This window comes from Leptodactylus fuscus, unplaced genomic scaffold (genome assembly GCF_031893055.1).
Source record: "Leptodactylus fuscus isolate aLepFus1 unplaced genomic scaffold, aLepFus1.hap2 HAP2_SCAFFOLD_609, whole genome shotgun sequence".
In the NCBI taxonomy this organism is placed as follows: Eukaryota; Metazoa; Chordata; class Amphibia; order Anura; family Leptodactylidae; genus Leptodactylus; species Leptodactylus fuscus.
The window spans coordinates 27,501-52,229 of record NW_027440641.1 but is presented as its reverse complement, the minus strand read 5'-3'; the positions used below and the strand labels follow the sequence as shown (position 1 = coordinate 52,229).

Sequence of the window (24,729 nt, the reverse complement as noted above, 5' to 3'; positions counted from 1 at the left end):
CTTCATAAATATTACAAGGTCTGATACTCCAGTTGGACCAAAATTGTTCTACGTCTGGCCAACTTAAGAGTTAATCGTTGAGGAGTGAAGAAAATGGGACCATGAGGAACAGCATCGAGGTACTCGAAATAATGGGATCACATAACATGGGGATGGACAGTCGGTGATACTGGGTTACATGTAGTTTGGTCTATGATCCATTACCATGACAATGAAGGAGGGCTACGGATGATCGCAGTGACTGCGCTCTACATAACAGAAGGGTTGTATACGCCGGAGCTATATTCAGATTATACACAGCAGAGCCATGACGGCGATGATTAGGCTCCGTGTAGCTCCAGCTGGTAATGCCGTTCTTTTAGGACCAGGGGTTACCGATGCCAACGTGAAAACTAGATAAAGTTTTTAGATGGCTTAATATGCGCGGCCACAGGTCTGAGGCAGAACGCGGAGTCGTGACGGAGGGAAGTTCCAGAACATTAGCAGCAAATTCTTAGTGAAGGAGCCGAGGCGGCAGATAAATAGTGTTTGTTATACCTCTGATGTCCAGCAGACCGTGAACAACACATGCAAAACGGAGAACAGACCTGCATGACTAAAGAGGTGCGATCTGTACGGCGTCTCCTGCCTTAAAGGGGCACAAAGCCCAACGCTCATTGTTCTCCTTTGCAGACACAGTCTATTATCAGTCGATTGATGGAACGGATCCGTTTTTTTTGTTGTTAACATTGATGTCTATATAAGCGGATCACTATCGGATCACTGTCTGTCTTTTGCATCCGTTAAATATGATCTGAATGGAGCCCAAGACTGTAGATGGGGCCGAATGAAGACAAAGGTCCATCAAGACCCGGGTACAGCCCTACAGTGGGGTTGAGCCGATCTTGAGATTTCAGGATCGATTTCAAAATCCGATTTCTGATCATTTTCCAGCCGATCCCCATTGTGAAATTTGCTCAATCGCCAATCGGGAGCCGATCTTTTTTGATCCCGATCCTCAACCCTAGTCAATGCTTCTCTATGGGAAAAGACACTTTAGGGTTGAGCCGATCTTGAAGTAATCTCCGATCTCAATCCCACTGGAAAAGATCTGGTCAGAATTCCGATCGCGATCGTAAAATTTACTCGATCGCCGATCAGAATCTGATCTTTTCCGATCCCTCAACCCTACCCTACAGTGTTACCCCATTTTTTGGGGGGGGATCTGTTTCCAATTCCGAAAGTGGAAATCAGTCTAGAACCCCGGACCAACTTCTCATCTCCAAATATCTAATAACAGTGATATTTTTCTTTTCAAGAAATTCTCCCTGGTCTTGGTCATCTTGCCCATCGAACCCCCCGCTACATCCAATATTATCCAATTCCAATACTATCATCTCTAGGCCAGATTGATAGCGATTACACAGAGCACGTCTATTCGGTCTGGTGTGGTCCATTCATTTGAAGGGTTGCAGTGTAATACTCAGATCGCCCTGTGGGAGTGCTGTGGGGAAATTCAATGCTTACTGAGTTTCCTCAAAGATGATTGCCGAGATCACAAAGATCATGCTTACTGCCAAAAAACACAAGATGATGTAGTATGCTTTCCAGCTTTTAGGTTCAATGATGTGGATTATTACTATGACAGATAAGGTTCATAGGGTGGAATTTTCACATGGATTTCGGTACGTATTTGAAGAATGAATCTGCGTGAAATCATTGCATATATGGGTGTAGAATTTTCCACTTTGTCTTCAGATCTACCTCAATAAATGACATGAGCTTACTGGGGTAATCCGTGTGAATATCCGCAGCACATCAAGCTGAAAATCCAAGGGTCGGTCTTCCTGGTAGCAGTATGTAAAAAATTAAGAATTCCTGTTACTACTTCCACATAAAAACAGGTTAGTAGAGGGTTAGGTGCTGCTAACCAAATGCCCTGGATAAACTGATGTACAGCATACAGCGTGACCACCTCCAGAAAAGTAGAAGTTTAGGTAGTTTGCTGGTCTGGAGCATTCAGGTGCCAAGGAGGAAAGACATCAGCAAGGATCTTAGAGAAGCTTCTGTTGTTCTTCACACGATGCTTCTGAATTTTGGTCTACTTTTTATTATATAATAGAACAGAGAAATCTGTTGTGTGTTCTTGTTCATCTGAGGATGCGTTTGCCCAATTTTAAAGACCTTGTAAGGACCAATTTGTTTTACGTCCTGATACAATGCGATGAGCTTTGTGCTTATACATGACCGTATACATATCTATAAATATACATGTAGATGGATATATAATTGTAGTGAACAGAGTCACCGGCGTCTTATTTATATCTCCTCCAATGACATAACTCACACTATAATTTGCACATGAAATAAAACCTGGGACCAGAAACCCTCTAAACACAATGGAACTCCTCTTTATATCTATGAAAGGCAGATTTGAAGGATGAGGAAACACACTTAAGACATAAACAGAAATATGGCGAGGAGGATTTTTCTTTCAATCTCAGGAGAGACTCAATTAGGTCCCCTCCCCCCATGTGTAATCGCACTCGCCTCGCTTTGCTGCATCACATGCTGTGTTTATGTTCCGTCTCCGTTTGATGTTTCCCTCCTCATCGCTTCTACCTGCAGCATTTATCTGCTCTTTTCGAGAGGCCTTGTTGCTTTTGCTCCCCAGGAATTGAAAATTAAAACAAAAATGTTCTATCAGATGGCACCGCCGAGGGAGACCAATCTTCTAGTCATTCACAAATCCGCCAACTGAATATTAATACAAGAATAGCGGCTGATTCACTTGACATTTTAGCTCCTTGTAGCTCGGAATCGCGCGGTCTCAAAGAAACCAAACGCAAGGTCTTCGGTTAGTTGGACGTTGTATCGAATCCTGTAGCATCAGGTTAGTTCCATCTCCTGGTGGCCATGTCTATGTTGTGTCTTGGGATTAGGTCTTCAGGTTACTCGATGTCATGACTTGTTCTTCTTCTTCCTCCATTCCCTTCAACAATCATCAAAATTATCTTTTCCATTTAGTTGGGACTTGACATAACATTTCCAAAAAGTTTCGGGTTGATGTTATTTAGAACCTAAGCATTTGTTATCCTTGATTCCAAGAAGTCTTCTCCAATGGAAATGACTCTAAAAAGTCTTACACTTCATCTATATCTCCGGATGTCACCAAAAAGGTTTTACCCAATGGAGACTTCTCTTGTTGCAGTCGGTCTCCCAGGTAAACAAAATATCGGCATGGTGAATTCTAACATTCCTGACCCTTCGTTCTCCCCAACCTTTACCTCTCGGGAGAGTCAGGACAACCATAGACATTAGACAGTGAACCAATCCCGCCATAGATTATGAGTTGGCCACTAATATTGGTGCACGACATAATTCAGCAGTCTGAAGCGTTTCGAGAAGCAACAACTCCAAGGTGGACAAAAACCTCCAATAACTTCTGGGTGAACAGTATTTCTGGCCTCCCTATAGTTCAGTTTGTGATGTCAATGAGGAGAGGAGATTAATCTGCTGCTCTTTATTTCCCTTGAAATCAAAGGATTGGGCAAGATGAAATTCAACATGCTCAATCATTTTATATTCAGGACATTTGCTCTATGAACACTGGAAAACCAGGAGAGACACCGAGCCGATCCTCGTGTATTATCACAGGGTGAAATGGAAATACAGAGAGATGAGTGTCTGCTCACCTAGTTGGGTTGTGATGGAGTCACAATGCCCAATGGAGCCTTTAAGCTCTTGAGCCATCCAGACAAGCAATTGCGCACTTGAGAAAAGACCATCAGTGCTCCGAAACGCGTTGTGCCATGTCCTCATTCCAAAAATAAAGAGAGAGAAGAGAGAGACATAGAGAGAGAAGATGCAATGGATGGGCCAACCTGTTTGGGATACAGGCCGAAGGACAGCGCTCTTTATTATTGGAATGAGAACATGGCACAACGCGTTTCAGACCACTGATGGTCCTTTCTCAAGTGCACAATTGCTTGTCTGGATGGCTCAAGAGCTTGAGCTCTCTCGTCCAGACAAGCAATTGTGCACTTGAGAAAGGACCATCAGTGGTCCAAAATGCGTTGTGCCATGTCCTCATTCCAATAATAAAGAAATTTCTGGTATGTCCGGGTGAGCGCTGTCCTTCGGCCTGTATCCAAACAGGTTGGTCCATCCATTGCATCCATTTGCTCTACAAATGTCAAACATCTACTACACAACAGGTTGGTCAATTCGTAGGCTACCTCCATCCAAACATGTCAACTTTTATATTGTCCAGTAATAATAATCCAGCACAAACCATAATAGTCCCAGGTCAGATTAGACATGAGATCAATCCAAGCACCAAAGACACTCTCTAAGGACGGTAAAGAGCTGGAGACCATCGGTAAGTATTAATACAGGCCTCTAATTTCCTGGTAAATACAAGAAGCGCCAACATCTTCTGGGCTATAGAACTGACATACTACAGTTGACTTGCCACAGAAATAAGATTGTGTTGGTGGATCTCACCACGTTCATCTCTGTCCATGGGACGATTTAGCGGTTTTGCAACGTCTTCAACTAGGACGGGTTTGAAAAAAAAACTGGATGGATCTTTAGTTTCTCCAAAATAACAAAATTCTCAAGAATTCAAGATCTCAGATATTCCAGTTGACCATTGATGGAAAAATAAACATGAACGTTCAGAGTGGACAATGGAAGACTTATTTCTGCCAAAAATTGTGATCGACCAAATAGAAAAATTTGGGCCAAAACTTCATGTGCATGGATTGATCGGCCAAATTTGGCCAATTATTTGCCACTTTGCTAAAAATCCAAGTCAATTTAAAAATTTAAAAAAAAAAAAAATATTCGGGGAGTTTAACATCTTCCGTCTTTGGTGGGATTGATTATACAACAAGTCTATGGAATGGGGGGCAATTTCCACCATAGAAAACAACATAGAAGCAAGAATCCTGCCCCGTCAATGGCGCGTCCTCTGCGGAATACATTAGCATTCGGTAATGGCATTAGCGTGTTTTGACTGATGTGTTAAGTGATAGGACGTTCCTTCCGACTCGCACTCAATGAACGATTGTGATGGAAATCCGGAGCTTGTTTAATGAGAACGTGACAGTTCTGTCGTCAGTTTGGCGTCTTATGACAGCTCCAGATACTAATGTCCTTATTATCAGAGGTAAATGGCAATCTCACGTCTGACAGCCTTCACTTAGCCGATTCGCCGTGATCCAAAGACTCACGAGAAACGTTCTGTGCAACTGCAAATGTCTAGCGTCAAACCAGCTGAGGTTGTCCCCTCTCGAAAAGTGTAGAGGTTACAAGGGTTTACCATCTGCTAGTTTACTTTTTGGGATAAAGAACCCTCTTGTAGGGAATTTGGTTCGTGACTCAAGATGCTGAAGTTATATTGAGGTCCTAGAAGGCGACTTCCAAGCAGATGCTACATCTCATATGGTAAGACACAGTAAGAAGGTCCACATTGTGATGACCTTTATGGGGACAAGAATAGAGTACCCCATCCTTCCTCAACGCAACGAAGAGTGAAGCGGTATGGCTGCTCGCAACTCAAGAGCAAATATACTCACGGCCTTCATTGTTTCATGTTCTAGTTCTTTCACACGTCCCGGAGCTCCTACTTTTGACCCAAATCCCTAAATCACTTTCCGTTTCTGATAGGTCTTTCCTTTTTGCTGTTTTTGGGGACTACCAAGCCCATGGCCAATTCTTAGGATAGGCCATCAACGTTGGACAGGTGAGGAACCAACTCCTGAATCCCTGTCATTGAAGGGGCTGGGACAAGGTCCATGTCCTCTCGTTGCTTACAGAAGATCTGGCAAGTAATGCCGAATCTATCATTCGTTTCACCTAAACCAGAGGTTCCCAAACTTTTTTTCTCGTAGACCACTTTCCAAATTTTACTGCTTTTGGTGCACCCCCTGCTGCTACATTTCTACCATATTCCCAAAACTCGTTAAAAAATGTGAAGACTAGATCCAATGTAGACCCCATCGAGTCTCCCGTGGACCCCTGGGGGTCCACCTGGACCACTTTGGGAATCACTGACCTAAACAAACATTGGTTCTAAGCTTTCTTTATGACAAAGATGGGATCGGATTCGGAAGATTAGAGGACGTCATCCATCTGGTTTTGGGTTATTGGTCATCAGATCCCAGTTTTGGTAAGAAAAACACTGATGAAAACTGAACAAGCTGTGTCACATATTTCACGGGTCTAAGTGTCCCTGTAATCGGTTGGTATGGTTAGATGGTTAAGCTCTCTCCATTGTAAGCCAACTCATCCCCTCATCCAATGGAAGGGTCTTCATGGAGCGTCTCCACTCTACTTGTAAGAAGAGTCCTTAGACATAATCTTACCATGTGTCCTACTGGGACGGGACACATCACTTGTAACCTGTGGGGAACCTCTGAGCCATAAACACTAGATGAGTAACACCCAAAGCCAACAATGTCTACTGCACTAGCCAACCGTCTATTATGTACGGGGCCTTCTGAAAGCAGATGTTTGGATTTCAGCAACCCAATCCTTTGGCTCTTGGGGAGATAAGCCTTGTTCTTCTCTTCCAGTTCAGTACATACAAGTCGCTCGGCCAAGCCATGTTTAAGGGGCAACGATCAAGATAGAGGTTGATGCCACCACAGGGTAAAAACAGCATTGACATCCATGAGTTCTCTATGTAAGGCAGGACAGGACTGATTCTCCAGACAAAGGGATGCTCCTTGTAATTCTGGCCAAGAGTTGAGGATCCTGGACGGAGGACCTCTGTTCCATTAACACAAAAACCCCTAAAAGGGATAAGAAAGCAAGTTTTTTAAGTTGGACAAACCCTTTAAGTTTGCCAACAATGGCCAGAATAGGTTGAACTGTAACGCCAACTCCGAGATGAAAGTAAGTGGACTTATGGAAATAATTGGGTCCTGCAGCATCGGAGAATGTGCAGAACCAAGCGGCCGTCTCCTGCTAATAATCTCTACTTAGCTGCAAATCGGCAGAATGTAATCCCCCTTATCATGAAGTGGCACAAAACAGGGCGCAGAAAATAAAATCTCTCTCGCCCTCCTCTTATTTGTACCAGGCGTCTTTATCTGGCTTCAAAAGCGCAGCTCGCTCAGGCCGGTGTCTCGAGTCTCCAAGGCTCAGCGACTAATTGACTGATGTGAAAATCAATATATAATTGGATCCGGAGGAGGGGCGCGCGCTGCTTAATCGCTCGTACATGGGAATGGTGTGGATGAATGAAGTCTAATTAATTACCGGCCGCGATAGTTTCAGCTCTGTGACTTCTCGAGTATGTGAGCTCCTTGTAGAGACATGTTAGAAGAATAGCTAACACGTAGCGGTTTACTACGAACAAGAGATCATATGTAAAAAAAATCCTAATATTATCCTAATCCTCCTATCCTCCTCCTAATATGTTTGTTCCTCAATCACACAGAAACCACTGAGCGGATTTGGATGAGATTTGCCCCATAGATACTCTGTAACCTGGAGTAACACATCGGCTACTTTGTATCCCGGTAAATGACATGGCTTCACTACTGTTCTGGATTTATGGTCACATACTATATTACATGTCCCATAGATACTCTGTAACCTGGAGTAACACATCGGCTACTTTGTATCCCGGTAAATGACATGGCTTCACTACTGTTCTGGATTTATGGTCACATACTATATTACATGTCCCATAGATACTCTGTAACCTGGAGTAACACATCGGCTACTTTGTATCCCGGTAAATGACATGGCTTCACTACTGTTCTGGATTTATGGTCACATACTATATTACATGTCCCATAGATACTCTGTAACCTGGAGTAACACATCGGCTACTTTGTATCCCGGTAAATGACATGGCTTCACTACTGTTCTGGATTTATGGTCACATACTATATTACATGTCCCATACATACTCTGTAATCTGGAGTAACACATCGGCTACTTTGTATCCCGGTAAATGACATGGCTTCACTACTGTTCTGGATTTATGGTCACATACTATATTACATGTCCCATAGATACTCTGTAACCTGGAGTAACACATCGGCTACTTTGTATCCCGGTAAATGACATGGCTTCACTACTGTTCTGGATTTATGGTCACATACTATATTACACTGCTCCTGCAACCGCTTATCTCAGGTCCCAGGTCTGTTATCTCTCTATGTAACACTCAGCTAACCCTCAGTCCATTGTGTACAAGCATCTGCATATTATCTGATCTGCTCCAGGCAGTGCTGACACACTGGAGGGGAAAACACCTTTACTCCACATTGGCAGTTTGCTAATGTTAAACATGGCGGGAAAAGGAAAATCTAAATTGTCGACAACAACGAGATCTATGAAGGAACAAGAAATCACAGAGTTCTCCTCAAAGGGAACTGACGGGGATCATCGGCGCCAACAACACGCTTATTAGCAAGCTGCTGAGATACCAGAACAATCACAGGCTCAGTCCAAGGGACAAGTTCAGTGGCAGGCCAGCTAGACAGTTGACAAAACGCCGGAGCAGGCAGATCATCAACGCCAACAACACGCTCATTATATGGCGTCCCAGTGAGCTGCTGAGATGCCGGAACAATCACAGACACAGTGTGAGGAACAAGTTCAGCATCAGGCCAGCTTGACAGTTGTCGAAACACCGGAGCAGGCAGATCATCAACACCAACACAACACTCATTATATGGCATCCCAGCGAGCTGCTGAGATGCCGGAACAATCACAGTCACAGTGTGAGGAACAAGCTCAGCAGCAGGACAGCTTAAGAGCTGACGAAACACCGGCGCAGGCAAACATTCGACGGCAGCAATTTGCTGAATATAGGTGGATCATCGACGCCAATAACAGGCAGACGTAGTCACGGGAAGAAGCTAGTATATATATAACACATACATATATGGTATGTCATCGGAGTTAGACTAGTGTCCACCACTAGTACTGGTACCAATGTGGAGTACACCTCCGTATCTGCTTTTCTTGACGCACAACAGCGACCCAAAATCACTTCAAACACCAAGAACAACTTCTACCTTCAACCACACAATGGCCGCCCTCGATAAGGTTACAGCAGTTTTGTTTGTACAGTGTTCAAGAAGCTCAACCCCTTACAAGAAGAGAGTCAGAGACGCACAATACTTGGCATGGCAAAGTACAAAGAGTCCACTAAGGTCAATCAGGTTCAATAATCGCATGATCAAAGGGAATGTCGTAAACCAAAACTCCTCTGATAAATCCCCCGCCGCTCCAACCCAACTTATCAGGTGGCTCCTGGCTGATCTCTGCTTCCTGGCCTCATCAGTGATCCATGTAGGTACAGTATGTGAGCTCTGAAAATACAGTTTACATGACTTGAGTCTATAGAGGTCTATGGAGAGGGGAGGGATGAGCAGGAGGTGAAGGACATCAGACTTAGACTGATTCTGGGGCGAGATAGAAGCTTTCTAACACAGTCAAACTACCTTACTGACATCAGTCCATCTTTATATATGTCCTGCATGGTCCTGGAGCTACTTCTGAGTGAGCAGATTCTCCTTTACGTACTGTGTGCAGTCTATGGCAGCTAGTTTACATCTCTATATATGTCTTGCACAGTCCTGGAGCTACTTCTGAGTGAGCAGATTCTCCTTTACGTACTGTGTACAGTGTATGGCAGCTAGTTTACATCTCTATATATGTCCTGCATGGTCCTGGAGCTACTTCTGAGTGAGCAGATTCTCCTTTACATACTGTGTACAGTGTATGGAAGCTAGCTTACATCTCTATATATGTCCTGCATGGTCCTGGAGCTACTTCTGAGTGAGCAGATTCTCCTTTACGTACTTTGTGCAGTCTATGGCAGCTAGTTTACATCTCTATATATATCCTGCATGGTCCTGGAGCTACTTCTGAGTGAGTAGATTCTCCTTTACGTACTGTGTGCAGTGTATGGCAGGTAGCTTACATCTCTATATATGTCCTGCATGGTCCTGGAGCTACTTCTGACTGAGCAGATTCTCCTTTACGTACTGTGTACAGTGTATGGCAGCTAGTTTACATCTCTATATATGTCCTGCATGGTCCTGGAGCTACTTCTCAGTGAGCAGATTCTCCTTTACGTACTGTGTGCAGTCTATGGCAGCTAGTTTACATCTCTATATATGTCTTGCACAGTCCTGGAGCTACTTCTGAGTGAGCAGATTCTCCTTTACGTACTGTGTACAGTGTATGGCAGCTAGTTTACATCTCTATATATGTCCTGCATGGTCCTGGAGCTACTTCTGAGTGAGCAGATTCTCCTTTACATACTGTGTACAGTGTATGGAAGCTAGCTTACATCTCTATATATGTCCTGCATGGTCCTGGAGCTACTTCTGAGTGAGCAGATTCTCCTTTACGTACTTTGTGCAGTCTATGGCAGCTAGTTTACATCTCTATATATATCCTGCATGGTCCTGGAGCTACTTCTGAGTGAGTAGATTCTCCTTTACGTACTGTGTGCAGTGTATGGCAGGTAGCTTACATCTCTATATATGTCCTGCATGGTCCTGGAGCTACTTCTGACTGAGCAGATTCTCCTTTACGTACTGTGTACAGTGTATGGCAGCTAGTTTACATCTCTATATATGTCCTGCATGGTCCTGGAGCTACTTCTGAGTGAGCAGATTCTCCTTTACTTACTGTGCGCAGTGTATGGCAGCTAGTATCCACTAGTTTGATGTAGCATGCAGAAAAACTGTTACATCTCGTGTACACACGTGACAGCCTATCCTGAAACTCAAGGGCATGTACATTCAGTCTGGCAGAGAACCCAACCATGAGGTCTCCAAAGGAGCAACATCTACACAATACTTGGCAAAAAATAGATCAAACACTTGGCAATGTTGTGGGGTGACAAAGACCAAAGGCTACAGAAATCCAAAAAGGATTGATCCACCAATATTAGGGACCGAAAATCACCAGGTGTTATTACTGAGCGCATGAAAATCCATCAAAGCTCCAGCGAAGAAAAACCTATCATGCCTGGAGCCTGAGAGCAAAAATCAAAGCCAAGCCTGAAAACATCAAACACCCGCTCTACATCCAGGAGAAAACCAATTCCCCCGATACGAGGCGTTATCTGGACCTCTATGAAGCGGCCACGAGACCTTTCTTAACCTTCTAGAGATCAGTCTGCAGGTTGGAAAAGCACCAAGTCAATCATCCCAATGTCCCGGAGGAGAAAGTGCTGAGATCCTTCATTTCTACAGGCGACGTCTAACAAGATTAGTGAGAGGCGACATGCACCAATCTCAATTATGGCCTAGTCATGGGGGAGGGGATTTATAGGATATCTATCGGATTAAATAAAAACACCCACTCGTGGTAGATGGCAATGGGAACTGTGGTCTTTAAAGGGATCCCGTCATTTAAACACTTTTTTTTCTAGTTGACACGTCAGAATAACCTTAAGAAAGACTATTCATCTCCTACCGTTATCAGTCGCCTCCGGCCCACCATTCCGTAGAAGTACCGATTTTTACCGGTATGCAAATGAGTTCTTTTGCAGCACTGGGGGCATCCCCAATGCTGCGAGAGAGCTCTCCAGCGACGCCTCCATCTTCAACAGCAACCGCCTCTTCATCTTCTTTTTCCGGCTGGGGTCAGACTTGTGCGCCTGCGCAGTCGCCTCTGCCATCGGGACCCAGGTTAAGTCGAGTGCATAGGCCGGTCGGTGGCCATTTTTTTTTGGAGGCTGCTTACACGCGCATGCGCTCCTGTTCTCCATAGGATTACAGGAGTGTACTGCGCATGTGTGCGTAGCAGCCTCCAAAAAAATGGCCGCCGGTCGGCCTGTGCACTTGGCTTTGCCTTGGTTCCGATGGCAGAGCTGACTGTGCAGGCGCCGGAGTGTGACCGCAGCTGGAAGAAGACGCAGAAGAGGCGGTTGCTGTTGAAGATGGAGGTGTCGCCGGAGAGAGATCTCTCGCAGCATTGGGGACGCCCCCAGTGCTGCAAAAGAGTTCATTTGCATACCGGTAAAAGCCGGTATTTCTACCGAACGGCGGGCCAGAGGCGACTGATAAAGGTAGGAGATGAATAGTCTTTCTTAAGGTTATTCCGACGTGTCAACTAGAAAAAAAAGTATTTAAACGATAGGATCCCTCATCGACCGGCTCAAGAGAAATTACAGCTGAGGCTGAAGACATCGATCTGTAGGCATGGCAAGTCACTGGTGGTCCGCACATGAGATGACCACTAGGGTGGAGCCGATCTTGAGATTTCAGGATCGATTTTAAAATCCGATTTCCGATCATTTTCCAGCCGATCCCGATCGCTCAACCTTAACGACCACTTAATCCATGTGTTTATCCCACCAAGATCAGTTGAATGGACCTTATGATTCGCACCAAGCACAAGAATGGGTTAAAGTGCCCCCATCATAAACTTAATTATTACTTCTAGCGGTGAAATTTCCGGGTCCAACAATTTGGATCATGGCCAGAACTGGGGACAAAAATTCCCCGGTCTCCTATCAGTGGGGGCCCGGGAGTAGTCGCACCCACTGCCTTGTTAATATGAAAAAAACTTCACTTTATTGGAAAAGTGCTTAAAATGTAAGTGGCGCAGATGTGAACGCGCTCTAAGACACCTGATGCTATATTTCACCTCTACAAGGTGCAGCAGATGACAAGCTGTTGTGTGTGATAACGGCAGCGCGGTGCGAAGCAACAATCTGTGAAGTATGTCTGGTGTAGCGGGATCCTCCGCCTGCCGGGGCCAGAAACCAGTCTGAAATGACAAAACCATCCACAAGACGCAGAGACGTGGAGGAGGAGAAGGAGCAGGACTGCATGTACCTGCCAAGGCTGCTCTGCCCAAGGAACAGACGTCAATGCCCAACACTGCCAAGTGACCGGGACTGGACGGAGCGACAAGGAACGCTGCTCCCTGCCAGCACCAAATATCCGTCATGGAGGATCGGCCGCTCTATCCCCGAGGACCAATAACAGCGGCCGACAACAGATCAAGTCTAATGAGGGAAGTAAGCCTGAAGACGGCGAGCAAGTAAGAGGAAGTCATCTGCTGACCTAAGACGTCTCCAAGGATCAGTCAGGGACACCCTCTGGTTTTAGTAAACGCAATGCACCGAAGTTTTAGACAGAAGACGGAGCGCGCAGACTGATCTCAGCCAAAGCTACAAAACTGAACCTGAGGGTTTTAGCGCACAGTCTGAACAAGGTGCATAAAGCCCACTTGTCACTTCACGGCAACCTATCTTTAGGGGGTACTAGCCAGCTCGTATCTACTGATGAGGGGCAATAATCCTGAAACGGCTGTCTGCATGCGAGTCTCTCTTCTGTCTGTGGATGGCTCTCTCCTCTGTCTGTGGATGGGTCTCTTTTCTGTCTGAGGATGGGTCTCTCTTCTGTCTGTGGACGGGTCTCTCCTCTGTCTGCAGGACGGGTCTCTCTTCTGTCTGTGGTTGGGTCTCTCTTCTGTCTGTGGATGGGTCTCTCTTCTGTCTGTGGATGGGTCTCACTTCTGTCTGCATGCGAGTCTCTCTTCTGTCTGTGGACGGGTCTCTCTTCTGTCTGTGGACGGGTCTCTTTTCTGTCTGCGGATGGGTCTCTCTTCTGTCTGTGGACGGGTCTCTCTTCTGTCTGTGGATGGGTCTCTTTTCTGTCTGCGGATGGGTCTCTCTTCTGTCTGTGGACGGGTCTCTCTTCTGTCTGCGGATGGGTCTCTCCTCTGTCTGCAGGACGGGTCTCTCTTCTGTCTGTGGTTGGGTCTCTCTTCTGTCTGTGGATGGGTCTCTCTTCTGTCTGTGGATGGGTCTCACTTCTGTCTGCATGCGAGTCTCTCTTCTGTCTGTGGACGGGTCTCTCTTCTGTCTGTGGACGGGTCTCTCTTCTGTCTGCGGATGGGTCTCTCTTCTGTCTGTGGACGGGTCTCTCTTCTGTCTGTGGATGGGTCTCTTTTCTGTCTGCGGATGGGTCTCTCTTCTGTCTGTGGACGGGTCTCTCTTCTGTCTGCAGATCGGGTCTCTCTTCTGTCTGTGGAAGGGTCTCTCTTCTGTCTGTGGATGGGTCTCACTTCTGTCTGCATGCGAGTCTCACTTCTGTCTGCAGGACGGGTCTCTCTTCTGTCTGTGGATGGGTCTCTCTTCTCTCTGTGGATGGGTCTCTCTTCTGTCTGTGGACAGGTCTCTCTTCTGTCTGCGAATGGGCCTCACTTCTGTCTGTGGACGGGCCTCACTTCTGTCTGTGGACGGGTCTCTCTTCTGTCTGTGGACAGGTCTCTCTTCTGTCTGCGAATGGGCCTCACTTCTGTCTGTGGACGGGTCTCTCTTCTGTCTGTGGATGGGTCTCTCTTCTGTTTGTGGATGGGTCTCTCTTCTGTCTGTGGATGGGTCTCTCTTCTGTTTGTGGATGGGTCTCTTCTGTCTGTGGATGGGTCTCTCTTCTGTCTGTGGATGGGTCTCTCTTCTCTCTGTGGATGGGTCTCTCTTCTGTCTGTGGTTGGGTCTCTCTTCTGTCTGTGGATGGGTCTCTCTTCTGTCTGTGGATGGGTCTCTCTTCTGTCTGCAGGACGGGTCTCTCTTCTGTCTGTGGATGGGTCTCTCTTCTGTCTGTGGATGGGTCTCTCTTCTGTCTGTGGATGGGTCTCTCTTCTGTCTGTGGATGGGTCTCTCTTCTGTCTGTGGATGGGTCTCTCTTCTGTCTGTGGATGGGTCTCTCTTCTGTCTGTGGACAGGTCTCTCTTCTGTCTGCGAATGGGCCTCACTTCTGTCTGTGGACGGGTCTCTCTTCTGTCTGTGGATGGGTCTCTCTTCTGTTTGTGGATGGGTCTCTCTTCTGTCTGCAGGACGGGTCTCTCTTCTGTATGTGGATGGCTCTCTTCTGTCTGTGGATGGGTCTCTTCTGTCTGTGGATGGATCTCTCTTCTGTCTGTGGACGGGTGTCTCTTCTGTCTGTGGATGGCTCTCTCTTCTGTCTGTGGATGGGTCTCTCTTCTGTCTGTGGATGGATCTCTCTTCTGTCTGTGGATGGGTGTCTCTTCTGTCTGTGGATGGGTCTCTCTTCTGTCTGTGGACGGGTCTCTCTTCTGTCTGCAGGACGGGTCTCTCTTCTGTATGTGGATGGCTCTCTCTTCTGTCTGCGAATGGGCCTCACTTCTGTCTGTGGACGGGTCTCTCTTCTGTCTGTGGATGGGTCTCTCTTCTGTTTGTGGATGGGTCTCTCTTCTGTCTGTGGACGGGTCTCTCTTCTGTCTGTGGATGGGTCTCTCTTCTGTCTGCAGGACGGGTCTCTCTTCTGTCTGTGGATGGGTCTCTCTTCTGTCTGCGGACGGGTCTCTCTTCTGTCTGTGGACGGGTCTCTCTTCTGTCTGTGGACGGGTCTCTCTTCTGTCTGTGGACGGGTCTCTCTTCTGTCTGTGGACGGGTCTCTGTTCTGTCTGTGGATGGGTCTCTCTTCTGTCTGTGGACGGGTCTCTCTTCTGTCTGTGGACGGGTCTCTCTTCTGTTTGTGGATGGGTCTCTCTTCTGTCTGTGGACGGGTCTCTCTTCTGTCTGTGGATGGGTCTCTCTTCTGTCTGCAGGACGGGTCTCTCTTCTGTCTGTGGACGGGTCTCTCTTCTGTCTGTGGATGGGTCTCTCTTCTGTCTGTGGACGGGTCTCTCTTCTGTCTGTGGACGGGTCTCTCTTCTGTCTGTGGATGGGTCTCTCTTCTGTCTGTGGACGGGTCTCTCTTCTGTCTGTGGACGGGTCTCTCTTCTGTCTGTGGACGGGTCTCTCTTCTGTCTGTGGACGGGTCTCTGTTCTGTCTGTGGATGGGTCTCTCTTCTGTCTGTGGACGGGTCTCTCTTCTGTCTGGATGGGTCTCTCTTCTGTCTGGATGGGTCTCTCTTCTGTTTGTGGATGGGTCTCTCCTCTGTCTGCAGGACGGCTCTCACTTCTGTCTGTGGACAGGTCTCTCTTCTGTCTGTGGACGGGTCTCTCCTATTTTCAGCTCAGTTTGCCCACCACATGGTACGTGACCCCCGTTTTTTGCCCCCCACATGGTACGTGACCCCCTTTCTTATGCCACCCCCACAATATACACTTTGCACATTTGCTCTTAGTGTCTTACACGGTGTCCTTGATGGACGTCTCCCTGGTCTTGCGGTAGATGCTTATTACGTGTAGCGTGGCGGTTTACATGCCATCTATGAAGCCGCTGAGTAAATAACACGGATCACATTACAGCCATTAATAAGTCTGAGTAGATTTGTGTCCTCACAGCTCAGAGTTTTTTCCCTCCTCATTTATTAAGCGGTCGGGAATCTTTCTTAGCAGACGAGGAGTTGTAGCCCTGATATCAGTCGGTGTAATTACATGGCGCGCGCCGGAGTCATCGGAGGTTTATACCGTCATTGCTATATATTAGGACTAGACGAGACCTGGGCCTGTGACGGGTCAGACTGGCAGCACAGCGAGGCCTTAGGACGGGTCTTGTAGTTCGGAAAGTGTTTAACGTTCATCAAAATCCGGCTGAATCGATAGATTATTAACTCTTTAATGACCAAGCTTGGGCTGTATTCACACTATACTGAGTCTGGAAAGTTTCCCGTGTATACCTGGAGCATGTCCATAGACCCAACGGACCCACCTGGCAACCCCAGAACCTGTCCACATACTTAGTGCCACACATTGTATAGTGGCTGTGACTGGTACTGCAGCTCACTCCCACACAGGTCCTGTAAGTCTCCTTCGGCCTAGCCCATCAATATTAGAACTGGACAAGCCCTTTAAGAGGAACCCCGCTCTGGATACCCCGCCTGTCTGTCAGACTTTCCGTCCCAGCACCTGCTTCACTCGCCATAAGCCAACACTGACGGACGTCACGGCTCGACTCGACATAATAAGGAAATTCACACAAGCCTGAAGGAGCCTTATTGAATTATCCCCCCTCCCCCGCCAGCGCTTCCGATGAGCAGAAGGTTATATTGAACGGAGCAGAAGGCCCCGGCCCCTGCACTCAATTCCATCAGCTGCAGAAGGAGCGACGTGTCAGGCCGGTGCCCATGTGAGAGCAGGAAGGAAGGGGTTAATACACAAAGGGAAAGGCGCAAGTAAAGGGGCTCTAGCACTAGATTGACGTGTTTTTAGCTAAAGATATGCCTGAAGACTATTCAGATGCTGCTGATCATTTGTAGAAAGACCCCCCCTCCCGTTATTGTTAATTACTGTGGAAATTGATATGCAAATCAGCTCCAGGGTGCACGGTGGGTGTTCCGTGCACCCCCGTACGTCATACCTTCTGCCTCCAAGTCCTCCTCCATCGTCAGCAGTTTCTATTGAAGTCAGGCGTGTGTGCAGTAGCGCTCCCTCCGGCGTACTACTCCACACGCTCCAGTAGAGAACATTGCGATCTGGTGCTGGAGCATGCGCAGTAGCGCGCCGGAGGGAGCGCTACTGCGCACGCGCGTGACTTCAATAGAAACCGCTGACGATGGAGGGCTTGGAGGCAGCGGTGGGCGTCCAGAAGGTATGACAAAAGGGGGTGCACGGAACGCCCACCGTGCACCCTGGAGCTGATTTGCATATCGATTTCGTCACAATAACGTGGGGGAGGGGGGTCTTTCTACAAACGACTAGCAGCACCTGAATAGACTTTTTAAAGGCTATTCAGGCATATCTTTAGCTGAAAACACGAAAATCTAGTGGTAGAGCCCCTTTAAGGGGGGGGGGGAGATGAGCCCCAAAGTGGAATTATTTACAAAATACAAGGTCTCGTAAAGCGACACTGAAATAACACGAGGGATAAAGTTATGTGCCAGGAATAGTTACAGAGTCACAAAGTCAAAATCTACAAAAAAAGAGCCATTTTTGGGAGGGTTTGTGCCATGTCATGTGCCTGTTAGGGGTTAATAGATGGAGGACTACCAGTGATATAGAGCGTCTGTCTCTGGAGGACCCGACCTCTCCTGTATTCCATTGATATGAATGGACACACTGTAATACTCCATTTGCCCTGCGGGAGTGCTGCAGGGATCTGAACACTTACAGCCAGGCTTCTCCTCACCAGATTGCGGCCGGCTCCTGTGACAGGACACTTTATAATAAGATTATTCTTAAGGGAATAAGCAGAGAGCCCCTTTAAGTGTCACCGCCATATCCTCTGCAAGCTGCTAGCTTATTGTTACGCCAACCCCGGGAGCGCAACGCTTGTACAATATCATAAGAATTGCAAATTGAAGAGCTGCGATACCTCCGGGGTCAAGCACTTTTAGTCATTAGCTCGAGAACGCACCAACACTTGAGAAAACTTCTGAATGAGACAAGGAGAAGAGTGTCTGACGGATATTAAAGATTAAGGAAAGCAGATGGTGCGGCTTACTCTTAAAGGGAATGTTCCCCAAGAACCAATCCTCAGGAGGAGCTCATCAAGGTTGTTAAGATGTCTGTGATGTTCTTACCGAGCTTTGGCTCCACCGTGCTGTTCGTCTTCTCGTCTATGAAGATGAACCTTCCCCCGCCAAAGTCCTTGGAGTAGTCAGACAGATAGAGCAAGGAGGTGTAGTCAAAGGATCCGTAGGTCACCTGGGGGCGAGGAACGACACAAGTCACATATACAAGTCATATACAAGCCTGTAGGGGGCGCTTGTCGTCATTATTTGTAACATTAGGAGCCTGTAACATTCAGACCACTGACAACAATTTAAAGGGATCCTTCCATCTGGAATAATTAAGGGATCTACACAAACCTCTGATGAAACCAAAGCGGAGGCTTCTACTGCAAACCCAAAATGGGGCCCCGAAGCCCCAATGGGAACAAAAGAAAAGGAAGCTCCGCCTCCAGCTCATTAGGATTCATGGCTGTCAGTTATTGTTACACAAGGCCACGCCCCTCTCCTAAATGGTTGGTCAGGACTTGTAGTAAAGGGGAGGAGACAAGGTGACAAGGTCAGCTCCTAATGTAGAAGGGGTCGGTCTTAGTCCGGTCCTCCTGACTACGACAACGTGATTCATCCCAGAAAAAATCCAAAAAACTGAGCTGACAGATAAAAATATTACGATGAGCATTGAGAGAATATAAGGTTATGTATTAGGGGTCTCATTAATAGGGTAGGGGGTCTCACCTTAGGACATCCATGAGCCGTGATAGGGTAGATGATAAGGGGCCGCCCAAGACACACAGAATAAGATCCTGCAGCCGCATCTCCCTCCTCCTTCCTGCAGACCGAGGAGGATTGTGATTATTCCGTCTACAGACAGGTGGCTGGATGGCGACCCCATAAAATAATAGGACATACTATGACCTCGGCCTCCCAGGAGGTGAAGCTTCCCATACACTTTAGCGAGTTGGCAGCGATATTTGGCCTCCCCATCTACTCCATAACTTGATGTTACTGGAGGACCCCTTTAAGTCAGAATTTTCTTAATCAGACCCCCCATCCTTTAAAGTCGGTGGTGACATCAGTTTTATCTAGAAAAGCTTCGCTCTCGTATCCGCTACGACATGTGCAGACGACCCCGAAGGACCCAGGAGACGGCGGCCATTGTCTGACACCACAACGCACGTCCCGTCTCGTCTGACCCTGCTCCGGCCTCACAGACATGGAATCTTAATGGACACAAAATTGTTGCGGTGACATTAATGGCCTCAATCACTACTTTGCCCCCCCCGCGGCCCTCTTGTTGGGGGATGGGGTCACAATCAATCGATCTGATCACCTTCCGGGTCACCGAACAGAAAACTATTTATAAGATGTTAGAAAGCTTTGATTTCCCCTTCAAGTGTCTAATAAGAGACTCGTATTGTCCTTGGGGGAGGGGGGGAGGGGTGCGGGGCGGACGTGGTGACCATAGGGTGAAGCCTCGGGACTATCACTGGTATATAGAAAGGTATGCTGGGTATACGGCACGACGGCGGCCATTACGGGGAATATCCTCTGTGTATACGGCTGAGCAGGTTATAGTATAGTATACAGAACGGAGCGCAGTACCAATAATGGCCAGCAGGGTGACAATGGAAGGACACGGGGATGTAAGGCTTTCCAGCAGCACAGAGTATTTCAGGAGAAGGCATAGTGATCCTGGGAAAAGTCACAGATTGTGAGAGCCCTAGAGGATGACGGAGAGTCTCCCGCAGCACAGAGTATTTAATCACCATGCAGGAAGTGGCAGGGCCTCTGAGCAGTACAGAGTATTTCAGTGTGTGCTGATGTGCTAGAGACAAGTGACTGATCTCAGAGCCCACACTCAGCAGCACAGAGTATTTCAGGACATAGCGCTGGCTTAGTGAGGCCGTGACCTGCTGCTTCCCCTGACATGTGAGCGCGGTATCGGCGGTGTAGTAGGGGCGGACTAGTCTTGTGGTTGAGCCGTGGTGTACGGGGCGTCTGCGGCTCCTGAGACTCTGCCACGGTAACATTAGCCGGACGGTGCGGACTGACGCCCTGTGACCAGGTGACGCCAGACTCTGCGGGATCGTACAAGGAGGATGTAGCAGAGCCGGAGAGGTTTGTGGCGGTCACCCGGCACCACAGGCAGAACCCTGCACCGGGTCCAAGCTAAACATCGCCGGATCCAGAATCTGCAGACACAGAGGAGCGCAGACGCCATGATAAGGATGAAGTCAGGGGATCGCGTCTCCAGCGCCACCGGACATGTCTGCCTTCACCTCATTGCCCCCAGTCTTAAAGGGATATTCTAGACTGAGACGTGAATCTCCTACCTGGATCTGTGCGGGTCTTTCTATGGGGTGGCCGGCCCCTCCAGTCACACGCCGCCATCTTGCAGCTTAGGAGAAGATCTTGGGGTACCAGTAAGTGGTCTCATAGATGGTAGTCAGTAGTCACCTGAGGGAGCGGCTGTCTGACAACCCCATACAATATACCGCTCCAATACAATTGTCAGGATTAACAACGCTGATAAATCCCAGGCGCCCTCCAGTGGTGGCAGCAGGGATCTGAGATTATATATTTTTTACATTTTCTCACATTGGATTATTCGACCTCCTTGTGCCGGAGCCATCAGAAGCCTCATCATCCTACATACACACATAAAGGGGTACTCCGAGACTGGAGCACTGAGGGCCTGCTAGGTTGTTGGGGGCCCCTTTACTTACCGCCCTGATGAGTGGGGATCCCGAAGTCATGGAGAACCCACAGCCTCCTGGACTGCCTGACGGGGGCGCCCTTTAATGACATCCCCATATCAGTCCTTCCCATTACCTGCGATGTCTCATGTCCTGGACCTTCAATCCCTCGCCCCGGGGACGGTGGAATAAATTCTGCATTTCATCTCCCTCCTGGCCCCGGGGTGTCGTGTCACGCTGCGATAATGATGAAATTCAGAATGAGGTGGATCTGGGGGGGGGGGGGGGGGGGGGCTGGTGGCTTCTGCCCCCCCGGCCTAGGATACAGATTAACCTGCGGTGTCCGGGGCGTCACATCAGGAGCGGTGCTGACAATAGGGATTAGGTGTCGGCCTCTGGGATCACCCCCTGCCCTCTATTACTGGAGATGCTGCAGAGCTGAGGGGAGGGGAGGGGGTCTATACATATAGGTATATATATATATATATATATATATATATATATATATATATATATATATATATATATGGAATCCAATTGAAAAAACAATGATAAAAAATCCAGCACGCCCAATAATTGAAAAATAAAATATAACCTTTACTTCATAGTGGTTAAAAACAGAAAAAGCTCCTTAGAGCATGGATCCAGAATAAAACAACAGCCTACGCGTTTCGAGACTCACATCCAGGTCTCTTAATCATAGCTCTAAGGAGCTTTTTCTGTTTTTAACCACTATGAAGTAAAGGTTATATTTTATTTTTCAATTATTGGGCGTGCTGGATTTTTTATCATTGTTTTTTCAATTGGATTCCATTCTAATGGTCGGATGTTCCGTGCACCCCGCGCCATATGATACCATCTGAACAACGTTCAAGGTAGAGCGATTTCCGTATTTTTGTACATATATATATATATATAGAACATGGGATGACTCACACTCACACCTGCCTGCTCTGACGTCACCGGTGACACTGTGCAGCGATGTAGCAGAGCCGAGGAAGGTCTGCGATATCTGTGACTTACATGGGGGACAAAGGGAACAGTCCAGATGACAAATACAACTCTGCTACATCCTCACAGGCACATCACTGGCCCCTACAAGATTGGTACATTCCTCTCCTGAAATGCTCTGTGCTGCTGTGCAGCTCCTATCACTCTATAACTCTCTCGTCCCCCTTCATTATAACTCTGCCCTTGCACACGCCGCCCCATCCTCACCAACATCAGGACACTATCCCTCATTCAATGGGCAGGCTTCTGAAATCCTCTGTGCTGCTGTGGCCAGCGGTTCATCATCTTTTTCCCTACAAGAATCAATAACGCTTTATTCTGCGGCACAGTTCTGCGCTGCAGCAAACAAGTGGTTAAACAAACACGACCACCGCGGCCAATAAAGGGCACTTCAGGAAGCCAAACACATTTCCAGGACAAATATTAGCTTTAGATATCCGTCATGTCACTAACTGCAAGGTAAATATACCGAGGACCCGCGCTGTAACCACTGCAGGCTCCAATCTGTTCATCCTGAGCCGCCTGATTCATGAATACAATGCTAAGAACTGCAGGTCGTGCAGTACGACATGGGGTAAGGACAGATATATATATATATACCCCGATGGACCCTACAATGGCGCCAGTAGTGGTTGTCTGGGGCAGAGCCTCAGCTTGTCTACAGTGTTGGCCAAAAGTATCGCCCCCTGCAGTCCTGTCAGATAATCCTCGTTTTCTTCCAGATAATGATTACAGTCACAAATTCTTTGGTATTTTCTTCATTTAATTTGTCTTCAATGGAAAACCACAAAAAGAATTGTCAAAAAGCCAAATTGGATCTAATTCCACAGCAAACATAAAAAGGGGGTGGAGAAAAGTATTGGCACTGTTTGATAAATCATGTGATGCTTCTGTAATTTGTGTAATTAACAGCACCTGTTACTTACCTGAGGCACCTAACAGGTGGTGGCAATAACTAAATCACACTTGCAGCCAGTTGAAATGGATTAAAACACACTTCAGGTCAGCACTAGAAAATGGTGGTGAGAGAAAGCCCTGGAGACTTGTAAAGTGGCAGCAATGAGTCCAGCCCTGAATCCCATAGAACACCTGTGGGGGAGGGGGAGAGATCTCTTGGTGGCAGTTTGGAGAAGGCCCCCTTCACATCTCAGGGGGGACCTGGAGCAGTTTGCCAAAGAAGAAGGGTCTAAGATTCCAGCAGAGCCTTGTAAGAAACTCATTGCTGGTTAGCGGAAGCGGTTGTGCGCAGTTATTGTGTCTAAAGGTTGTGCTACCAAGTATTAGGCTGAGGGCGCCAATACTTCTGTCCGCACCAGTTTTGGAGTTTTGTGGAAAATGATCAATGATGTGATTTTTTTTTTCATTTTCTTTTGTGTTTTTTCATTGCAAACAAAATAACTGAAGATATTACCAAAGAGTTTGTGCTGTGTAATCATTATCTGTGGACACCGAGGATTATCTGACAGGACTGCAGGGGGCGATACTTATACTGTATATACCCTGGGTCACTTATATACTATATAAGAGTCTGTGCTGTGTAATCATTATCTGGGGGACACCGAGGATTATCTGATAGGACTGTAGGGGGCGATACTTATACTGTATATACCCTGTGTCACTTATATACTATATAAGAGTCTGTGCTGTGTAATCATTATCTGGGGGACAGCGAGGATTATCTGACAGGACTGCAGGGGGCGATACTTATACTGTATATACCCTGTGCCACTTATATACTATATAAGAGTCTGTGCTGTGTAATCATTATCTGTGGACACCGAGGATTATCTGACAGGACTGCAGGGGGCGATACTTATACTGTATATACCCTGGGTCACTTATATACTATATAAGAGTCTGTGCTGTGTAATCATTATCTGGGGGACACCGAGGATTATCTGATAGGACTGTAGGGGGCGATACTTATACTGTATATACCCTGTGTCACTTATATACTATATAAGAGTCTGTGCTGTGTAATCATTATCTGGGGGACAGCGAGGATTATCTGACAGGACTGCAGGGGGCGATACTTATACTGTATATACCCTGTGTCACTTATATACTATATAAGAGTCTGTGCTGTGTAATCATTATCTGTGGACACCGAGGATTATCTGACAGGACTGCAGGGGGCGATACTTATACTGTATATACCCTGTGTCACTTATATACTATATAAGAGTTTGTGCTGTGTAATCATTATCTGGGGGACAGCGAGGATTATCTGACAGGACTGCAGGGGGCGATACTTATACTGTATATACCCTGTGTCACTTATATACTATATACAGAGTCTGTGCTGTGTAATCATTATCTAGGGACAGCGAGGATTATCTGACAGGACTGCAGGGGGCGATACTTATACTGTATATACCCTGTGTCACTTATATACTATATAAGAGTCTGTGCTGTGTAATCATTATCTGGGGGACAGCGAGGATTATCTGACAGGACTGCAGGGGGCGATACTTATACTGTATATACCCTGTGCCACTTATATACTATATAAGAGTCTGTGCTGTGTAATCATTATCTGGGGGACACCGAGGATTATCTGACAGGACTGCAGGGGGCGATACTTATACTGTATATACCCTGTGTCACTTATATACTATATAAGAGTTTGTGCTGTGTAATCATTATCTGGGGGACACCGAGGATTATCTGACAGGACTGCAGG

General features: G+C 47.0%; 1 protein-coding gene across 1 annotated transcript in view; it reads right to left on the bottom strand.

Annotated features, from left to right (window-relative positions):
- OGFOD3 (2-oxoglutarate and iron dependent oxygenase domain containing 3) overlaps positions 1–24,729 on the bottom strand; it is a 56,915-nt gene that overhangs the window by 4,790 nt on the left and 27,396 nt on the right. Inside the window, exon 9 of the mRNA XM_075261903.1 lies at positions 18,412–18,535. Coding sequence (XP_075118004.1) covers positions 18,412–18,535 — 124 coding nt within the window. The remainder of the gene's footprint in view (positions 1–18,411; positions 18,536–24,729) is intronic.